The sequence below is a fragment of the Gadus macrocephalus genome, chromosome 16, assembly GCF_031168955.1.
Source record: "Gadus macrocephalus chromosome 16, ASM3116895v1".
NCBI classification, from domain to species: domain Eukaryota; kingdom Metazoa; phylum Chordata; class Actinopteri; order Gadiformes; family Gadidae; genus Gadus; species Gadus macrocephalus.
In genome coordinates, this window is record NC_082397.1 from 7673534 (window position 1) to 7693533 (window position 20000).

A 20000-nucleotide genomic window follows, 5' to 3' on the forward strand; every position below is an offset into this window, starting at 1 on the left:
TGCCGCACTTTCACCGCATAAATTGCAGAAATTTCCGCACAAATTATGCGGGGCTTGCATGATTCCATAATCCATGCATTTTCGTTGCAAAAAAAATCACTTGTATCTGAGCAGAAAGTTGAATAATGTTGGGTTTACTTCACACAAGAGCAGCCATTTCCCCCTGTTGCCATGGGAACATTATGAAGTGACGTAATCACACAACCTGAACGTCATCGAAAGCTGCATTTTTCCCGCATTTTTTCATAAGTTCCCGCAATTTTTGGCCGCAGCAATCACAAAAAAACGCCACATTTTTCTGGAGGGACTGTGTAATAAGATGTGTAGAAATTAAGATGTAAAGATCAGATTCAAATATAGATTTGACACCGTAATTTTAACACCTCATATTATCAAATAACTATATGGTTGTTTTAAAGCGGGAAGTTTGAATGAATCCACATCCTCAAACTCTTTGAGGCTTGCTTTAAAAGCGGTTTGTGACATGGTAAATGTTCATCTCAGAGACTATCTTCACCACAAGAGAAGCTCCCTCCCAGTGAGTGATATCCGGCACTGATTTGAGCCAATCCGCAGTAGCCCTGGTTTAATCAGAGATAGGTCTAGAATCTAACCCTTTTTTTTCGTTTGTCTAATTTAATTTAAAAAGTTAACTTAAAAAGTTAACTTTTTAAGATAAGATGGGTAACCCATCACACTGCTGTAGTCCTTGACGGCGTCCCCACCTATGATGAAGTACATGGGCGACTACCCGTCGAAACGGACACGATCCGTCAACGAGCTCACCGACCAGATATTCGAGGGCGCGCTGAAGGCCGAGCCTCTGAAGGACGAGATCTACAGCCAGATCATCAAGCAGCTCACCGACAACCACGTCAAGTAGGTCATAGGTCAACCACGTCAAGTATGTCATCGGTCAAGGTTCTATGTAGGCACAGTTTCCAGGAAAATAACATTTTGATCGAAAATCTATTGAAGTTGAGACTTTAAAAAAAAAATCAAATGAATATCTTATTGCGAGTGTTGCCTCTGATGTGCTGAAAGGAGTGTTGACACCTGCCATATGACATCAACTTTTCCCCTTAGTTGACATCCTACTCCAATGGTCAGTGATTCTCTTCAGCTGGTCATGGGTGGCTGTTTGAGGGATGGTACATGGTCACTCTCTCGTGGGCTCTCTGTACAGACTGTCTGCGCAGCATTATCCTAATGAGACCTCTGTGCTGATTGGTCAGAGCAACTCGACCAATCGATGTGCAGCAACCGAGCTAGCCGCTTCCTGCAGCACCAGAATGATTTATCCTGTGTGTGTGTGTGTGTGTGTGTGTGTGTGTGTGTGTGTGTGTGTGTGTGTGTGTGTGTGTGTGTGTGTGTGTGTGTGTGTGTGTGTGTGTGCCTGTGTGTGTGTGTGTGTGTAGGTACAGCGAGGAGAAGGGCTGGGAGCTGCTCTGGTTGTGTACTGGTCTGTTCCCTCCCAGTAACGTCCTGCTGCTTCACGTCCAGCGTTTCCTCCAGTCCAAGAAGCACCACCCGCTGGCTGGGGACTGCATGCAGAGGCTGCACAAGGCCCTGCGGTCAGACATCCACCCATGCTCCAGCCATTCATCCATCCACACATTCATCCATCCCCCCGACCATTCTTACAAACCTCCCATCCATCCATCCCTCCATCCATTCTTCTACCCCTCCATTCGTCCATCCATCCCTCCATCCATTCCTTTACCAATCCATTCATCCCTATCCATCTTTACATACCTCATATTAAACCCTCCATCCTTGATCCAACCATCCTCCAATGATTCAAAATTAATTTATTCCAAATCCCTCTTTCATCCATCTAATCACAATATACTGTATTCCTGTTTCATATGGACTGACCTTCACGTTTTGTGGATTTCACTGTTGTTGTTGTTGTTGTGGCTGTCGTTGCCGTGGCAACAGGAGTGGATCCAGGAAGTACCCTCCTCATCTGGTGGAGGTGGAGGCCATCCAACACAAGACCACCCAGATCTTCCACAAAGTCTACTTCCCCGATGACACAGACGAGGTAGGAACATATACATATCATGCATACATACAGTATATATATATCACAGACTTTCACCGTCATCGTGTATATGTGGAAGGTAATGGTGTGTGTGTGTGTGTGTGTGTGTGTGTGTGTGTGTGTGTGTGTGTGTGTGTGTGTGTGTGTGTGTGTGTGTGTGTGTGTGTGTGTGTGTGTGTGTGTGTGTGTGTGCGTCCCCGTGTGTCTGCAGGCGTTTGAGGTGGAGTCCAGCACCAAGGCTAAAGACTTCTGTCTGAACATCTCCACCAGACTGCTGCTCAAGTCCTCAGAGGGCTTCAGTCTCTTCGTCAAGATCTCTGATAAGGTGAGAAACTCACAGCCTGCATCCCAGCCAGGGGGCTCTGGAGGGTTGCTCCACAGTGGGCGGCGTTCGACTTGAACTGTGTGTGTGTGTGTGTGTGTGTGTGTGTGTGCGCCTGCGTGCATCTGTGCCTGCCTGTGTGTGTACTTGTGTGGGTGTGTTTGTGTGTGCGTCTGTGCCTGCCTGTGTGTGTGCTTGTGTGTGTGTGTCTGTGTGGGTTTGCAGGTCATCAGTGTACCAGAGGGAGATTTCTTCTTTGACTTTGTGAGGCACCTGACCGACTGGATCAAGAAGGCCCGGCCGGCTAAAGAAGGTGAGCCCCCCAGAGGCCTCGGTTGAGGGTTTGACTCCCGTGTCCTCCCTCGGGATGATCCACTAAAAGCTTTACCTTACCATGCCTGTAATTCTCTGTCCCCCCCATTCCAGTACTTTCCACAGGTGATGACCGCGGTTTGTTCACTGCCTGTCAGAGGACCTGGTGAAACGTTGTAGATTATCTGAGGACGCTCTCTCTCTCTCTCCCCCATCTCTCTCCTCTGCTTTTACATTTTTTATTCTCTTCTTTTCCATCTTTCTCTCCTCTCTCTCTCTCCCTCCCTCCCTCCCTCTCTCTCGCGCTGTCTGTCTCGCTCTCACACCCTCTCTCTCTCTCTCTCTCTCTCTCCTTCCCCTTCCTCTCTCTTTCTCTGTCTCTCTCGCTTTCTCTCTCTCTCTCTTGCTCTCTCTCTCTCTCCCTCTCTCTCTCTCTCTCTCTCTCTCTCTCTCTCTCTCTCTCTCTCTCTCTCTCTCTCTCTCTGTATTCTCTGTGTTCCTCCTGCTCGTTCTACCATGCAGGGATCGTCCCCTCTCTGACCTACCAGGTGTTTTTTATGAAGAAACTCTGGACCACAACGGTTCCAGGGAAGGACGCTTTTGCAGACTCCATATTTCACTACTACCAGGTGTGTTTGTGTTGTTTGTTAGAAAGAGCCAAACAAAAAATAGACTTCTACCTGAAAAGGGCAGTCTAAAATGTCTGTGACAGGCCAAAGAAATATTGTAATATTTAAGGTTATGCATACACAACTGCATGGCCTACCTCAAAAGCATGAACTCCAGACAGAGTAAATATATATACATATGCCTAAGTCATAAATTTGACTTTAGCATTATTGACGTTAAATACAAGTTTAAACTTAAAATAGGACTTAGGCAATTATGCTATGAGGCTTACGATAATCTTCATGAATCTTTTGTTTGTGACAGCCATTCAAAGCATAAGCATTGGATTATGAATATATTTTGACATACTTCATAAAAACAATACATTGTACATTGACTAGTTCTGTCGTCTCCATCCTTGTCCTCCTCTCTGTCCCGGCCATCCTTCGGCGCTCCTTCCTGGTGGTGGGGTGGGGGGGGGGCGGGGGGGTGGGGTCAGGAGCTGCCTAAGTACCTCCGTGGGTACCACAAGTGTTCCCGGGAGGAGGTCTTCCAGCTAGGAGCCCTCATCTACCGGGTCAAGTTTGAAGACGACAAGTCCCACTTCCCCGCCATCCCAAAGATGCTTCGGGAGATCGTGCCCCAGGATCTGATCCGACAGATGTCGCCCGACGACTGGAAACGGGTAAAACTCCAGCGCCGTCTAAACTAAAAAGTTATGCTTTCAAGGGTTAATACTGTGTTGACCAAGCGTGTGTGTTTGTGTGTGTGCGTGTATGTGTCTGTGCATGTGCTTTTGTGTATGTTTGTGTACGTGTGTCTCTGTGTGTGTGTGTCTGTGTGTGTGTGTGCGTCTGTGTGTGTCTGTCTGTGTGGGTGTGTGCGTGTGTGTGTCTGTGCTTGCGCTTGTGTGTGTGTGTGCGTGTGTCTCTGTGTGATCGTGTTTATGTGTGTGCGTGTGTGTGTGCGTGCGTGCGTGCCTCTGTGTGTCTGCCCGCCTCTGTGTGTGTGTGTGTGCGTGTGTGTGCCTGTCTATGTGTGTGCGTGTGGGTGTCTGTAGTCTGTAGTGTCGTACTTTAACAAGCAGTCGGGGAAATCACGGGACGAGGCCAAACTCATGTTCCTGAAGCTCATCTACAAATGGCCGACCTTTGGCTCCGCCTTCTTTGAGGTCAAGGTAAGACTGGCAGCCATGTGTGTCTGTAAAATCCCTTTCTTATTTTTTTTACCTTTCTCTACCTGTCATTTATCCTTTAAAATGAATTATCACATGAATTCTATGTTTATACATTTTATTCTATTTATGTAAAGACATATATCCTGTTGCTCTTCTCCCCTCTCTAGCAAACCACAGAGCCCAACTTCCCCGAGATTCTGCTGATCGCCATCAACAAGCACGGGGTCAGCCTCATCGACCCCAAGACCAAGGTAAACCATCATCTCCATGGAAACCACCGAACAACCTACATACTGTATGAGGCTATCTAGCGACGCAAGCTGCATGCTGACCCTCCTCAAAAGCTCCCTCAGAGTCAGACTCCGAGCTCTGATGGGCTTATCCAGGGGAAGGAAACCCCTTTTGGTGTTTCACCGTCTGCTCTGTGGGAAGCAATACCATCTTCAATCTGCCATCTTCAATTTACAAATACATTTTCATTTTTGTCTGTGTGTGTATATATATAATTGTTTGTGTGTTTATATGTTTGTGTGTGTGTGTGTGTGTGTGTGTGTGTGTGTGTGTGTGTGTGTGTGTGTGTGTGTGTGTGTGTGTGTGTGTGTGTGTGTGTGTGTGTGTGTGTGTGTGTGTGTGTGTGTGTTTGTGTGTGCGCCTCATCAGGACATCCTGACCACCCACCCCTTCACTAAGATCTCCAACTGGAGCAGCGGGAACACCTACTTCCACATCACCATCGGCAACCTGGTCCGAGGGAGCAAGCTGCTCTGTGAGACCTCGCTGGTGAGCTACACACACACACGCAAAAACACACACACATATATATATATATATGCACACACTCATGCACACACACATATATATATGCACACACAAACATGCATGCACACACTCATGCACACACACATATATATATGCACACACAAACATGCATGCACAGACGCATACACATATATACTAGCACACTCTCACGCACCCACACACATACACACATATATACATACATACACAGTGCATGCCCAAACCCACACTGAAGCAAAATTTGGGAATTGAGTTGATTTTGACTTTTGAGATTGTGAAACATCGATAATCATTGATTTTCACTTGAAGACGCTGTATTACCGACGCTGTTAGAACAATCTAATAGTTTCATTTCTATTCAAATGTATTTTCCAGTATTTCAGTGATTTCTTTCCACATACCTTTCCACTAATACAGTCCGTACGTGTGCGTTTGGTCACCAGGGCTACAAGATGGACGACCTGCTGACCTCCTACATCAGCCAGATGCTGACCACCATGAGCAAGCAGCGCTCAGGGCGGAGTCACAACAAGTGAACGTCCTATTGGCAGGAGGCCGCCAAGCTCATCCGGCTCCTGCGTCCCATTGGCCAGCCCTGCAGCTGGGGGCGGACCTTCGCCTTCAAGCTGTGGCGGATGAGCCGCAGTCCCTCGCCTAGCTCGGTGGGGTCAAAGTTCACCGTGGAGAGTTCGGCGGCGAGCAGCGACCCCGGTGAGGGCCCGAGCCAGGGCCCCAGCAGCGGTTACTACAACTTCTATGAGGACGAGCCCTCAAGCGAGGACGACTACCTCTAGAAGAGTCGCCCCACTCCCCGTCATTCATGCCCTACTTGGGGTCTGGTTCAGGATTTGGTTCAGGATCAGATACAGAGCCACACCGCCCAGCAAGAGAACCGACCTAGGCACCTGATCAATTACCTGATCCATATTCTGGAACACACACTGGATGTATTTTAAATTGTATGAGGACGAGCTTTGTCCTCTGTCTGATGGGGAATAGATCCTAGGAAGGTGAAATATAGTTCTCAAAGCAGCAAACTACTTCTGCTTCTAACAAACTCAGTTCCGTTTTCAGTTTACTTTTGTTGAGCACTGTTGTCAAGGAAGTTGTCTTCAAAGAAGGTTTTTATACCAGCCCATTTATTCATATAGTTCAGTTAAAAAGATGTCAATGACCAATCCACAATCTGACGTGTACTAGCCTTTTAAAATAGTCAACTTAATACTCCCATCCTCTAGCTTGGAGACATTTCGGGGCAATACTATTAATTTAAGGATTTAATGAATAAGTCTAGCAATGTCCAAGCACTACTAAAATCTTTAATATATTGAATTGATAGATTTAATGCCCATCTCGTGATTTCCTTTTTTTTTTTTTTCTTCTTTCGTTTTACTGTCTCTATATGTACTGCCTTAATTAGTTTGTTTTCTACTTCAAAACAATGTCCCAGCATTCTTTATGTGAGCCTAAACAGCTTTTTGTACAGTCTTTGTCAATCATATGTTGTTACAGTGAGGTGTCTTAATAAATTCATTTGTCCATGACCATGTGTTGCAGTCTGTTAGACTGGATAGCCCTGCCCATTCTGCCAGCGATTTGAGTTCGCCCTGCAGAAGGGTCTGGAGAAGAGCAATACATTTCTTTCTAGTTTAGATACGTTTTTGCAGGAGCCAATCACCAAGCTGCAGGGACGCGGGAAGTCAGTCCGAGGGGGGGGTGCTGAGAGAGAATCTATATAATGACGTCATAATAAATGCTGCGCAACATCCGTTGTTTACAGAGACGAGATGAGGGGTGACGTCACATTCAGGGATCCGCTCTGATAAACACTCTACTGGTGTGTAAAAAGAGTTCTGCCAACTAGCCACTGTTATTCACAAACGTTAGCAAATAAACAATGTGGAAATTAGAGTCAACTCGGCTGATACTGGGCTGAATTTCACACACTAACAACATGCCGACAAGCTGTTGCGTTCCGGGATTATACACAGCGTTATAACAAGGATTCAGGAGGTTATTTCTAAAGGTTTACAAAGGAAAGTGACAATAATAGAAAGCCTTAATTTTCATCCAGACTTACGAGTTGTCTGATATGAGGAAGGTGACGATTTCTGGTGACCGCCCGTCTTTGCTCTTTTTTTGCCAACCAGTTTACGTGCGGGATTCCAGAATCAAAACGATAACATTCAACGTGTCTATTAATATGGCAGCAACATTTTACACCAGTTTTAGAATGTTCACTACAACAGATGTTGAACACCAACATGCTTACGTAAAATCAGCATAGTACCGATAATATGATAAATATCATAAAAAGGATGGATGTCAATAATTTAATGAAAAATCATGTTGTATGATAAAATTATACAACAAAAAAAAAGCATTGATTTGTTCAGAAAACTTTCTCACTTGCAGTTACAGCCAGGGGCCGCTGCAGCACCCTAAGCACCCCCACTTCCCGTGTCCCTGGGTAACACTGTTGTTTTTTATTGGTCGTCATGAAAAAAAACATAAGGGGTAACACTGTTGTTTTTTATTGGTCGTCATGAAAAAAAACATAAGGGGTAACACTGTTGTTTTTTATTGGTCGTCATGAAAAAAAACCTAAGGGGTAACACTTTCGTTTTTTATTGGTCGTCATGAAAAAAACGTAAGGGGTAACACTGTTGTTTTTTATTGGTCCTCATGAAAAAAAACATAAAGGGTAACACTGTTGTTTTTTATTGGTTGTCATGAAAAAAAACATAAGGGGTAACACTGTTGTTTTTTTTGGTCGTCATGAAAAAAAACGTAAGGGGTAACACTGTTGTTTTTTTTGGTCGTCATGAAAAAAAACATAAGGGGTAACACTGTTGTTTTTTTTGGTCGTCATGAAAAAAAACATAAGGGAAATAATAGAAATACACACATACATTTTAATGTCATGTATATCCTCTTTATTGATGATTGATTATTGTGGTTTGTCATCGCCTCAGTGGTGCAGTGGGGTGCACTCTGCCTAACCCCCTGGAGACCGGGGTTCAAGTCCGGTTGATGAACTCTGTTGGAAGTTTATTTTCTCTATTTCATGCAAATTATAAAGTCAAGTATAACCTTTGTGATGACTTTAACTGGTGTCTAGATGGTGCATTGTTAAGTTCGGAGGTTAACACTCTAAACAGCTCATGTTCCGATCCCTGCAAAAACGTCGACAGGGGTGCCACTGTCGTTTTTTATTGGTCAACATGGAAAAAACATGAGGGGTAACTCTGTCGTTTTTTATCGGCCGTCATGAAATAAATATAAGCGGAAAACACTGTCGATATTTATCAAATAAAACATAGGGGGTGACACTGTTGTTTTTCTTTGGTCGTCATGAAAAAAAACACAAGGGGTAACACTGTCGTTTTTATCAAATGAAACATGAGGGGTAACACTGTCGTTTTTATCAAATGAAACATAAGGGGTAACACTGTCGTTTTTCTTTGATCGTCATGAAAAAAACAAGGGGTAACACTGTCGTTTTTTTTCATGACGACCAATAAAAAACGACAGTGTTACCCCTTATGTTTTTTTTCATGACGACCAATAAAAAACGACAGTGTAACACTGTCGTTTTTATCAAATGAAACATGAGGGGTGACACTGTCGTTTTTCTTTGGTAGTCACGAAAAAAACCATAAGGGGTAACACTGTTCCTTTTTTTATTGGTCGTCATGAAAAAAAACATAAGGGGTAACACTTTCGTTTTTTATTGGTCGTCATGAAAAAAACGTAAGGGGTAACACTGTTGTTTTTTATTGGTCCTCATGAAAAAAAACATAAGGGGTAACACTGTTGTTTTTTATTGGTTGTCATGAAAAAAAACATAAGGGGTAACACTGTTGTTTTTTTTGGTCGTCATGAAAAAATACGTAAGGGGTAACACTGTTATTTTTTTGGTCGTCATGAAAAAAACATAAGGGGTGACACTGTCGTTTTTCTTTGGTAGTCACGAAAAAAACCATAAGGGGTAACACTGTTCCTTTTTTTATTGGTCGTCATGAAAAAAAACATAAGGGGTAACACTGTTCCTTTTTTTATTGGTTGTCATGAAAAAAAACATAAGGGGTAACATTGTTGTTTTTTATTGGTCGTCATGAAAAAAAACATAAGGGGTAACACTGTTGTTTTTTTTGGTCGTCATGAAAAAAAACATCAGGGAAATAATAGAAATACACACATACATTTTAATGTCATGTATATCCTCTTTATTGATGATTGATTATTGTGTAATGTCATCGCCTCAGTGGTGCAGTGGGGTGCACTCTTTCTAACCCCATGGAGACCGGGGTTCAAGTCCGGTTGATGAACTCTTTCTTTTCTCTATTTCATGCAAATTATAAAGTCAAGTATAACCTTTGTGATGACTTTAACCGGTGTCTAGATGGTGCATTGTTAAGTTCGGAGGTTAACACTCTAAACAGCTCATGTTCCGATCCCTGCAAAAACGTCGACAGGGGTGCCACTGTCGTTTTTTATTGGTCAACATGGAAAAAACATGAGGGGTAACTCTGTCGTTTTTTACGATATTCAGCTATCGACAGTTCTGCGTTGTGCGTCATAGCCTACGTCAGCCTACTCAGACAATGTTCTAAATAAATTGAAATGATAATATGATAAATATCATAAAAAGGGTGGATGTCAATAATTAAATGAAAAATCATGTTGTATGATACAATTATATATAAAAAAAAAAAAGTATTGATTTGTTCATAAAACCTTCTCACTTGCAGTTACAGCCAGAGGCCGCCAGGGGGGGGGTGCTGCAGCACCCTAAGCACCCCCACTTCCCGCGTCCCTGCCAAGCTGGCTTCTCCCCCTGGCGCGCTATTGGCTGGTTTCACACAATGACGACAGGGAAGCGACTGTAAACAGCCAATTGCTTACCGTCATTTGAACTAGGCCCATTGATCTCTTGTGCTGAAGAGAATGACAGCAGCTTCCCCAGACCAACGTGCAATCAACGATTGAGCTTGGTCTGGCAATAGCCAGGCTAGCTGTTTGTAGCACTAGGTGGTTGAGCTGGTGAGTTAAGAAGTGATACTTTCAGTTACAGAAGATAACAGATTTAGGGAGAAAGAATAAATATTTTGGTCATAACTCTTTTACATTACAGGGAAATACTTGGAAGACAAAATCTATGAATAGCCTATTTCTACACTTACTTACGCTATTAAACAATTTAGAATTAGAATTTTGACCCCTGACATTTCAATACATTTATAAACATAGGGTCATAGAATTAAGTATACATTGCATCCTACTGCATTTGAAGGAACCCTTTGTTTGAAAGTGAATCATACATTTACTTTGCTAAGCTACTGATTGACAACCGTGGAGTTGATGTTCCTACAGCTGTCGACCACTCTGCCTTGAAAGTTCAGAGTTGACAGTTTGGATCTGCTGCTTAGGAAAGTTTAACAGCAAGTTTAACAGAAGTAATTGATCAATATCCGATGGTTGTTGCTAGTCCCGCCGTGATAACATTGAATAATCACAAGTAATAAGAAAGGAGTAGACAAAATTAAGCAGTTGTATTGACCAAACATTTTTTCTTAAACAATGACTTTGGTACAGAATATGATGATACATTTGACAACATATTCAAGAATGACATTAAACGCAATCTAAGCAGCCATTTGTATTGTTGTACATTAAAGTTGCCAAGCATAATTTTAAATAAATTGTTCCTTCAGTTGGAAGGACTCACGTATACTTTCACTGAGGATGTATCAAAGACTCTCAGTGTGCAACCAGACAAATGTGAACATTACTTAAAACTAAAAGATATCTAGAGGAAAAGAGGAAAGAGCCGTTATGCCTTTCACTTGACCAAAAGTAAGAGTAGTCAAATACTTCTGAATATTGTCACAATATTTAGCAGTGGGAACTATTGCGTCTGTAATATGTGATCACCATTTTGTTCTGTTTGGGTATTCTGGTTGGTTTTACATGATTAAACATCGTCTAAACTGAGCACATATACACACATAGCTAAATCCAGCAAATTGACCAGACTAGTTAGGCAGTACTACATGGTAATAGATACAGAATACAGAATGTACATAGTATTATGTACATGTCGAGGTCTACTACATACATCGTTCTACCATTCAAGTGGATAGGAGGTCCAGTAGTCCCTGTATTGTATTTATTTGCAGTATTGCCCGATAGGCCAACATGAAGTCTATGCTATGACGGATCGCTAAACCAATGTGCTGTGATCACTTCCTGAAGGTACTGAATTCGTTGGGAAAAAACAAAGCAGGGGGTCATTCTTAATGGCACTTGGCGAACATTAACAACTCAAATTTGTACAACAAGCTCAAATCAATCCTTTAAGGATCACTAAACTAGTTTGGGATATCAAAACAAGGGAAAAAAATGTATAAGAACTCTATTTTATTTGAATACTTCAATTCCTTGCTCCTTCGAGGGCCCGTAAGGAGAGGTGGTCTACTACAGGTTAGCGTAAGAAGCAGATGGCATGGCCACCATGCATTGAGAGCCCTGGGCCGGTTCCCCAGGAGAAGCTCTTAAAGGCACCCTGTGCAACTTTATGTAAACATTCAATGAAAAATAAACATTCAATTTCTAGTCTTTTTTACACGTAGTAAGTTTCAATAACTCCATACCATTACATATCGACATTCAAGGAGCAAAGATGAGACGTCGTTGTGTGGTGAGAACTGATCGTAAACAACAACAATCGCCGGTGGGGAGAAGCCATTTTTCCATTGACTGGAAGCCTGCTTTATTTATTGTAGGTTACAAAAAATAAAGAAAATGGCGGCATTGTTGTTGTTATCGATTTTGTATCAGTTCTCACCACACAACGACGTCTCATCTTTGCTGCTTAAATGTCGGTATGTAATGGTATGGAGTTATTGAAACTTACTACGTGTAAAAAAGACTAGAAATTGAATGTTTATTTTTAAGCCTCGAAAGTTGCACTGGGTGCCTTTAAGGTCATGCGATCCAGCCATCGCCCAGTATGGAACATCCTTCTTGGTTTCCCTCGCACACGCAATACTCACTCACAATATTCACACTTTCTCAGACCGTATAGTCCAGTTTAGTTTTTCAGTCCCCAGCCTGGTATAGACCAGATGGTGTTTCACTTGTCTTATGCAAATTGACCCAACACATGGATTAAAAATTCTCAACTCTTCATTGTTGTTAATAACCTATAATGCAGACAAACTTCTGCAAATTTTTTTTTTGCAAAATTTCCTCCAAATTAAACATTTGGAGGAAAAACAAATACATTCATCCTACCAGTATAGCAAATGAAAAGGATAACAGGCTTTTCTTTGTCGCAACTTATGTCCGTACTGAGGATTTTCGGTTCTTTTCCAGGGTATTTTTCAGTAGCTGCAGATCCAAATTGTTCCACAGGGGGCGGCAATGAGTCTGATGTTTGGCTCCAGTTAAGACAGGACCTTCACTTTGATTAAAGATTTTCCTTGTTTTTCTCCTCTGAGATGAAATGTTCATGGCAGCCATTTTGTGTTGTTTGTATCCATTTGAACATCAGGGTTTTTAATAAAGTATAGACTCAAAGTGAAGCCAAAGAAAGCCATTCATATAAAGCAAGGCCTATTATTTTAATAGTTGTCCTTGTGCATTCTCATCAGACATTGTGTGAAGCCAAGCATGTATTAGTCTCCTCTGGTTCATAACTTAAAAAATCCCATTAGCTAGAAATCGAAGCTTCCTACGTTTTGAAATGGCCCTCATAGCAACATGGGCCCATAATTAGCCTGTAAAGCCGTGTCCCATCTTAAACGGGACGAGGTTTGACAGTTCAGGTATTTCGCAGCAGACCATCAGCCTTCCAATGAAAGCGTGGAGAAAAAGAGAATGACAGCTATGAATTATATTCTCAAATCTAAGTATTCTGCCGCTATTTTCTTTCCGTCATTTATTATCCTCCCACGCTGCTTTTTTTATATATAAAAAAGTATACTTCTTATCCTAAACGTATATTTTCCTCTCCCTCTCCCTGTCCCTCCCCCTCTCTCTCCCCCTCTCTGTGTGTGAGTCACTCCTCTGTGATGGTGGGCAGGTGGGGGGTGGCCGACTGTGTGGGGGAGCCCTGCGGATCCGGGCGGATGACGATGTTCGAGACGGACCAAACGTCGCTCAGCTCTGCAAAGTCGGAGGAAAAGGTTTCTGTTGAAAGTTCAACCCGGCACGGGGCATTGTGGGTAGTGTAGTGCAAGTCGTGCAGAGTGTGATCTTGAGGAGTATAGTAAACAGACAGGATATAGTAAAGAGATGGGGGGGTTCCAGTAATGGTCATATTGAGGCATGTCAAAGGGGGGGGGTAGGTTCGGCGTCGAGGCATGCACAGACATCGGTCCACGGGAGATCGGTTCAGTGTCTGACAAACACATCACAGACAAAACATGCGTGGATGCAAGCCGTGCAGAGGAGAGGAACAGCTGGAGTTTCAGGTGAAGGGCGAGAACACACAGGCATTATAGTGACAGTGCACCAACACAGGCGTTCAGCAGGGGCCGTGCAGAGCTGTCTGGGGAGCGGAAAGCTTCCAGTCATCATGAGGCTCAAAGTTCCTCTCTTGGTTTCAACCCCCCCCCCCCCCCCCCCCCCCCCCGCCCCCCCCGCCACCCAACAAAGTGGTCTCGTACGGCTGAATGGATGCTCAGCCGGCTGTAAGGCAGGAATGGTGCGGAGCCACACACACAGGATTTTGATTGGTTGACATGCAGGAAGTACGTGCAGGGGGATCAAGGGTCGAAGGTCATAGGAAGGGAAACCAGCGTCTCACTGGGAGAGATGGAATGGCGCTGGTTCCAATGAATACAGATCGCCTCTGACGAGTCTGGCATACGAACGCACACACAGACAGGGAAACACACACACATACGTCAAAATGAAGGTATACAGAGAAACACAAACATAGAGCATGCACTGATTAAACAACCACAAACAAGAGCAATGACAGACAACATTGAAACAAAGGAAGTATGTAAGCCTGCAGTCTAAAGACCACTGAAGAAGTCTCTTTGGAAACCCAGCATTATTGCCTGTTGTGTCGCATGAGCCCTTTTGATTTTTGATAGGGTCTTATAACGGTGTGTTCATCATTACGTGATGTATTCTTTTCCACTGGATGATTATTTTAACGCTCTAGTAGTAACCCTCAGACGACCATTTCTACAATCATGTAGGAATAGCTTATTGCATTGCCAATGGCCTTCTCTCCTTAAGACGGTAATACAGGCAGCGATGGACACGTTTGTAATGCAACACTACAGAATAGCTCCAAAAATCCCTATTTGGGACATTTTGACATTGAGCCCCGAGCAGTGGGACTTCTCCAGGGTCTGACCGGGACTACATGCAGGAGCACAGTGAAACAGATGTTATCATCCTACCTGTCCTGAACTTGCTGTAGGGGCCGGTCTCGTGGGCCTGGCGACTCCCGGACCAGAAGGGTAGACCTCTCTCTCTCCACCTAGGGACCAAACACATCACAGACCCCACAGTGGTCAGGGAATATGTGTGTGGTCAGGGAATCTGTGTTTGGTCAGGGAATCTGTGTGTGTGTGTTTTGTTTGGAAGAGCTTTGATACTTGCAGCTGCAATAATTTTTTAGGGTCAGAAATTGTGTGTGTGTGTGTCTGTGTTACTATATGAGAACACCTGAACCCTGTGAACTAAACCCTGTGAACTGAAGTGTGTGTGTGTGTGTGTGTGTGTGTGTGTGTGTGTGTGTGTGTGTGTTCTCTGATTATGCGTGTGTGCATGTTCAGGTGTGTGTGAGTGAGTGAGTGAGTGAGTGAGTGAGTGAGTGAGTGAGTGAGTGAGTGAGTGAGTGAGTGAGTGAGTGAGTGAGTGAGTGAGTGAGTGAGTGACCCAGGTGTTGAAATTAAACCCAGGTGTGAAGGCAGAGAGATTCTAAAAAAGTTAATAAGGACAAATTACATAAACAAACACATGCAAACACTCACACACACACACACACACACACACACACACACACACACACACACACACACACACACACACACACACACACACACACAGTAAAGATAGTTTGTGATTAGATGATAGAGCCGGCTTTGTATGGAATATAATGTACATTGTACGTGTATCTATGTATGTGAGTGTTCATGTGCTTGCACGTATGTCCTTGTGTGTTCATCCCGCACCAGTGGAATATGAAGACGGCAGTGATGAGGAAGGTGGACGAAACGTCGGTCAGTATCCACATCAGAGTGTACTCCTCTGGGGTCTGCAGAGAGAAACATGGACAGGGGGGGGGGGGGGAGAGACAGACAGACAGACAGACAGACAGACAGACAGACAGGCAGACAGACAGACAGACAGACAGACAGACAGACAGACAGACAGACAGACAGACAGACAGACAGACAGACAGACGAGGAGAGAGGGAGAGTGAGCACACTAAGCCCAACAGCATAATGTTTATCCTCTGCACTTTATTTTCTTACACTCCCCAAATTGTATTCAGTATTATCTTTTAAGTATTATCATGTTGTATTTTATTCTTCACTAAAAAATGTAATACAATAATACAGTAAACTAAGACAGACAGTTAGAAGGATAGTTGGCCTGATACATAAACAGACTGATAGAGAGCTAGGTGGACAGACATACAGTAAGCCAGCCAGATCGACTGGCTGCCAGACAGACAGGCCGGTAGACAGACAGATGGGCGGTCTCACCATGAGGAAGAGGGGCTGTCTGAGGTGGGACAGCAGATGGATAGAGTTGGTGGTGATGGAGTGGACACCAGCGCACCAGGCCAGGGAGTAGAGCCAGGGCTGGCTGATCACAAACAGGTTAGTGCTGATGTTCACCGACCAGTACTTACTGCAGGGCACGAGAGAGAGATAGAGAGACAGAGAGAGAGAGAGAGAGAGAGAGAGAGAGAGAGAGAGAGAGAGAGAGAGACAGAGAGAGAGAGAGAGAGAGAGAGAGACAGAGAGAGAGAGAGAGACAGACAGAGACAGAGACAGAGATACAGAGGGAGAGAGATAGAGAGACAGAGGGAGAGAGAGAGAGACAGAGGGAGAGAGAGAGAGAAAAAAAGACAGACAGAGGGAGCCAGAGAGAGAGACAGAGGCCGAGAGAGGTAGAGAGAGGTAGAGAGAGACAGAGAAAGAGACAGAGAGAGAGCAATAGACACACAGAGAGAGGAAATGTTACAATTTGTTACTCCTTTGAAAATGAGAATGTTTATTTCCCATGGCAATAAGGCCATTTTGAATTTAATAGATCTGCGAGATATAGGAAGTGAGAGTGAGATGTTGATCTTAAAAGCACAGGCTGTATCATTATCGGCGTTCCTATTGCTAGAGCCTGTTGATATGAATATGTTGACTAAAGACACGCAGTACCAACAGAGAGGGAGCGAGAGAGAGATGAGAGAGATTAAGCTATATCAATTTCCACGTCAACATCGCTAAAGCCTCTGAGGATGGCTGGAGAGAAATAAAAGAATGAGAGAGAAATAAGAGAGGGAGACGGAGAGGAAGAGAGAGAAGTGCTGTATAATTTAAAACATTCGTATCGTTAAAGCGTGTTGCGATTAACATAGAGAGACAAGTATCAAAGAGGAGGCAGAGAGAGAGAGCCATAGAATCAGAGGGGGGAGGAAAGAACGGAAACGCAAGAGATGGAGGGTGAAAAGAGGAGCAGATGTGAGAGCAGGAGGCAAGAGGAAGGAGAGGGAGCCACAACCGACTGAAAGAGGAAGAATATCATCTAAAGCACGTATTGAAGTGGCTGTCAATCATGCAGTACCCAGGAGACGCACACAAACACACACACACACACACACAAACACACACACACACACACACAAACACACACACACACAATGCTTCCGATTCAGTGACTATGAGAGGTTGATGGGGTGAGATCAAAGCGTGAGCCCAGCCTTTGAAGTCTAATGATCATCTGTTGGCCTGTGAATTACAGATTTGAGCTGAATATGAAAATATGACAGCGGAAATGTTGTGCTGTTCCAGACAGAACCGACTGGAGATGGAGATGCAGGCCAATGACTCTGTGTTTAGGCGGTCAAATACTTTTAAGAACCTTCTCTGGTCAAAATGTAATCAGCGGTGTCTGAATGACAATGAAGGCATTCAAATAATTATGTTGACTATATCAAAGTCAGCGTTTTAAAAAAGATGAACTCCCGTTATGATGCCATTATTAATCTTAAAATGCAGAATATAGTCAAATATAAAGATATTAAAATACTTTATACACGGAAATAATTGATTGAAGTACAATGATCAAAGTGCTGTTGAAACATAGTGCAGGTTTGTTTGATCCGTTAGTCTGCATATTGAGTCATTCAGCACATCTCAGGGAACCCTTCTGCTGGCAGTCATCCGTTCTGAGTATCAACCGACCTGATCTGCTGCTCGGACATGGAGCTGTAGGGCAGGTTGAGCCTGCGGATGTGTCTGTCTGTCAAGTTCTGCACCGGGCCCCTCTCCTCGGCCGTCTGCTGTAGCTCTGGGTCCACAGCCTGGACCGTCTCCCTGTCCTCTGAGGGCAGCCACAGCACCTACACTCACACAGAGACACACACACACACAGAGACACACACAGAGACACACACACACACACACACACACACACACACACACACACACACACACACACACACACACACACACACACACACACACACACACACACACACACAGAGACACACACACAGAGACACACACACACAGAGACTCAAACGCAGCGTTGTGGCAGCAGAGAGTGTGAAGTATTTCGGACCAGATGATGTTGTGTTGTTTTGCAGGATGTGACTTTATTGATAACAATTATTGAAATCGCTATCATTTAGCATTGACTACAACTATGTCATTTCTAACTATGAGCAAGTGGAAATGTGACAGATTGCAACTTTAATAATTCAACTTTAATAAATAATCAACAATGTTCCATTGTTCCAAAAGAAACGGTTTTACATCCAACATTTATAGAGAAACCAATAGCAAAAACGACCCAACATGTCTGAACACGGGCTGACCTGCGAGGAGTTGATGTTGTCCCAGACCACCTGCAGAGTGGTGTTGATGAAGGACACGTTGTAAGGGTGGCCGGACGGTGGCCTGCGCAGGTCAAACAGAACCAGTCTGCCGCTGCCCGCCGCCACCTCAAGGAACTGGGCCAGGGAGGGGATGGACTGGTTCTGGATGCTGGAGCGCTCCGTCTCACTCAGGGAGGAGCCTGTACCGAACGGGTCCCTCTGGGACCAGGATGGGGGGGGGGAAGAAAGAAGGATTTAGACCATTAATCTCCCAAGCTCAAACCCACATCATTCAACAAAGGAGAAAGCCCTGAAGGTGTTTTTATAAGCATTAACCATGCATATAAAAGCATCGTCTCTCTTTTATCTTGTTTTTCTAGTGTTGCATCCATCTGTTGCGTTCATATTTAGGCTTCTCTTTGGAGCCGTGTGTTCCTCTCTGTCTCTGATCTGTAGACGGCAATTTCCCTTTTTTGTTCCTCGTCTGTGTGCGTGTTTGTCTCTCGTGCGTGCAGGGTGTGCGTGTCGGCGTGGGTTCCCTGTGTGCGCGCGTCTCACCGAGAGGAACCAGTTGCCGGCGTTGAGCTGCTGCAGCTCGGCCCAGGTGAACAGGGAGGCGTCCTGCTGGGTGCGGTTGGGGAACACCTTGTCCACGTCCGTGGTCCTCTGCAGGGTGGAGTCATGCATCAGGAAGGGAACACCGTCGTAACTGTAGACACGCGTGTGTGTGTGTGCGGGTGTGAGAAAGAGGGGGGGTGGGGGGATGTATGTGTGAATATGTTGGTGTGTGGGTGTATGTGTGATTATGTTGGTGTGTGTGTGCGTGTGTGCGTGAGTGCGTGGGAGGCAATCATAAGAAGAGGATGGGGGATGGAGAGGAGGGAGGGATAGAGTCCGAGTGTGGGAACATGAAGAGGAGGATAGAGGAGACGAGAGGAACAAATGATTAAAGTCATCGATAAACATGTGGCCCACTCAGCACACGGCAGCACTCACACAGAGTGGCTTTCATACAATCCTTCATCTCATTGATGTGTGCTACTAACACACACGCACAGCAATGTGTGCAAGCATGCGCGTATGCTAACCCATACAAACAAAACACGCACCCTTGCCTGTTTAATGTCACAACAAGGACTTTGTTTTTCACAGCGTAATTGCAAGGTGAGCATATTTATTGATGCCAACACATCAAACCACAAATCCATTCGTCATGCCTTAATACACAGGCACACACACACAGAGATAATTACATGGATGGCCTGCCACACGGCCACCTAGATTACACTGAGTCATGCCGATTCCCCATTTTGATCAAGGCAGGTTAACGCTGTCCGTCACTTGCGTGCTAGGACTAATGGCTACGCTAGCAGCTAATTGGATTAGCATGTGCTAAGCTCCTTAGCACCGAGGCAGGTGGCCAGGCTAACCTCTGACCACTGTGATTAGCACTGGATCACAGAGCTAGGGATGGTTGGGCTGCTCAGACAGAAGTAATAGATCCGACTGGGACACTCATTTGAATGACTCAAGACAGATATAGTTTATCGGGATAGTTTAGCAGACGCTTTTATCCAAGATACATGTCCTTAAAGAGCAGGGGCGGGTCAGGGCTTCTTACTCATGGACACCTTAACGCAGACTGGGGACGTTGGGATTC

At 44.4% G+C, this 20000-nt stretch overlaps 2 protein-coding genes across 2 annotated transcripts in view; one reads left to right on the forward strand and one right to left on the reverse strand.

The window, feature by feature from the left end:
* The first annotated feature begins 691 nt into the window (after positions 1 to 691).
* On the forward strand, positions 692 to 6809 carry LOC132474491 (unconventional myosin-VIIa-like). Its single transcript, XM_060075246.1, has 11 exons — positions 692 to 879; positions 1419 to 1574; positions 1942 to 2047; positions 2259 to 2372; positions 2595 to 2682; positions 3204 to 3310; positions 3790 to 3975; positions 4351 to 4467; positions 4635 to 4718; positions 5128 to 5247; positions 5709 to 6809. Exons 1-11 carry the CDS (start codon positions 728 to 730, stop codon positions 5799 to 5801), a joined length of 1323 nt encoding a protein of 440 aa, XP_059931229.1. The 5' UTR covers positions 692 to 727; the 3' UTR covers positions 5802 to 6809.
* A 6475-nt stretch (positions 6810 to 13284) lies between these two features.
* Positions 13285 to 20000, reverse strand: part of gdpd4a (glycerophosphodiester phosphodiesterase domain containing 4a) — a gene marked incomplete at its 5' end in the record, with an annotated part of 10754 nt that continues 4038 nt past the window's right edge. Inside the window, 8 exons of the mRNA XM_060075950.1 lie at positions 13285 to 13437; positions 14081 to 14134; positions 14691 to 14770; positions 15468 to 15550; positions 16005 to 16152; positions 17706 to 17863; positions 18341 to 18559; positions 18899 to 19049. Of these exons, the coding sequence (XP_059931933.1) occupies positions 13331 to 13437; positions 14081 to 14134; positions 14691 to 14770; positions 15468 to 15550; positions 16005 to 16152; positions 17706 to 17863; positions 18341 to 18559; positions 18899 to 19049 (1000 nt within the window). The remainder of the gene's footprint in view (positions 13438 to 14080; positions 14135 to 14690; positions 14771 to 15467; positions 15551 to 16004; positions 16153 to 17705; positions 17864 to 18340; positions 18560 to 18898; positions 19050 to 20000) is intronic.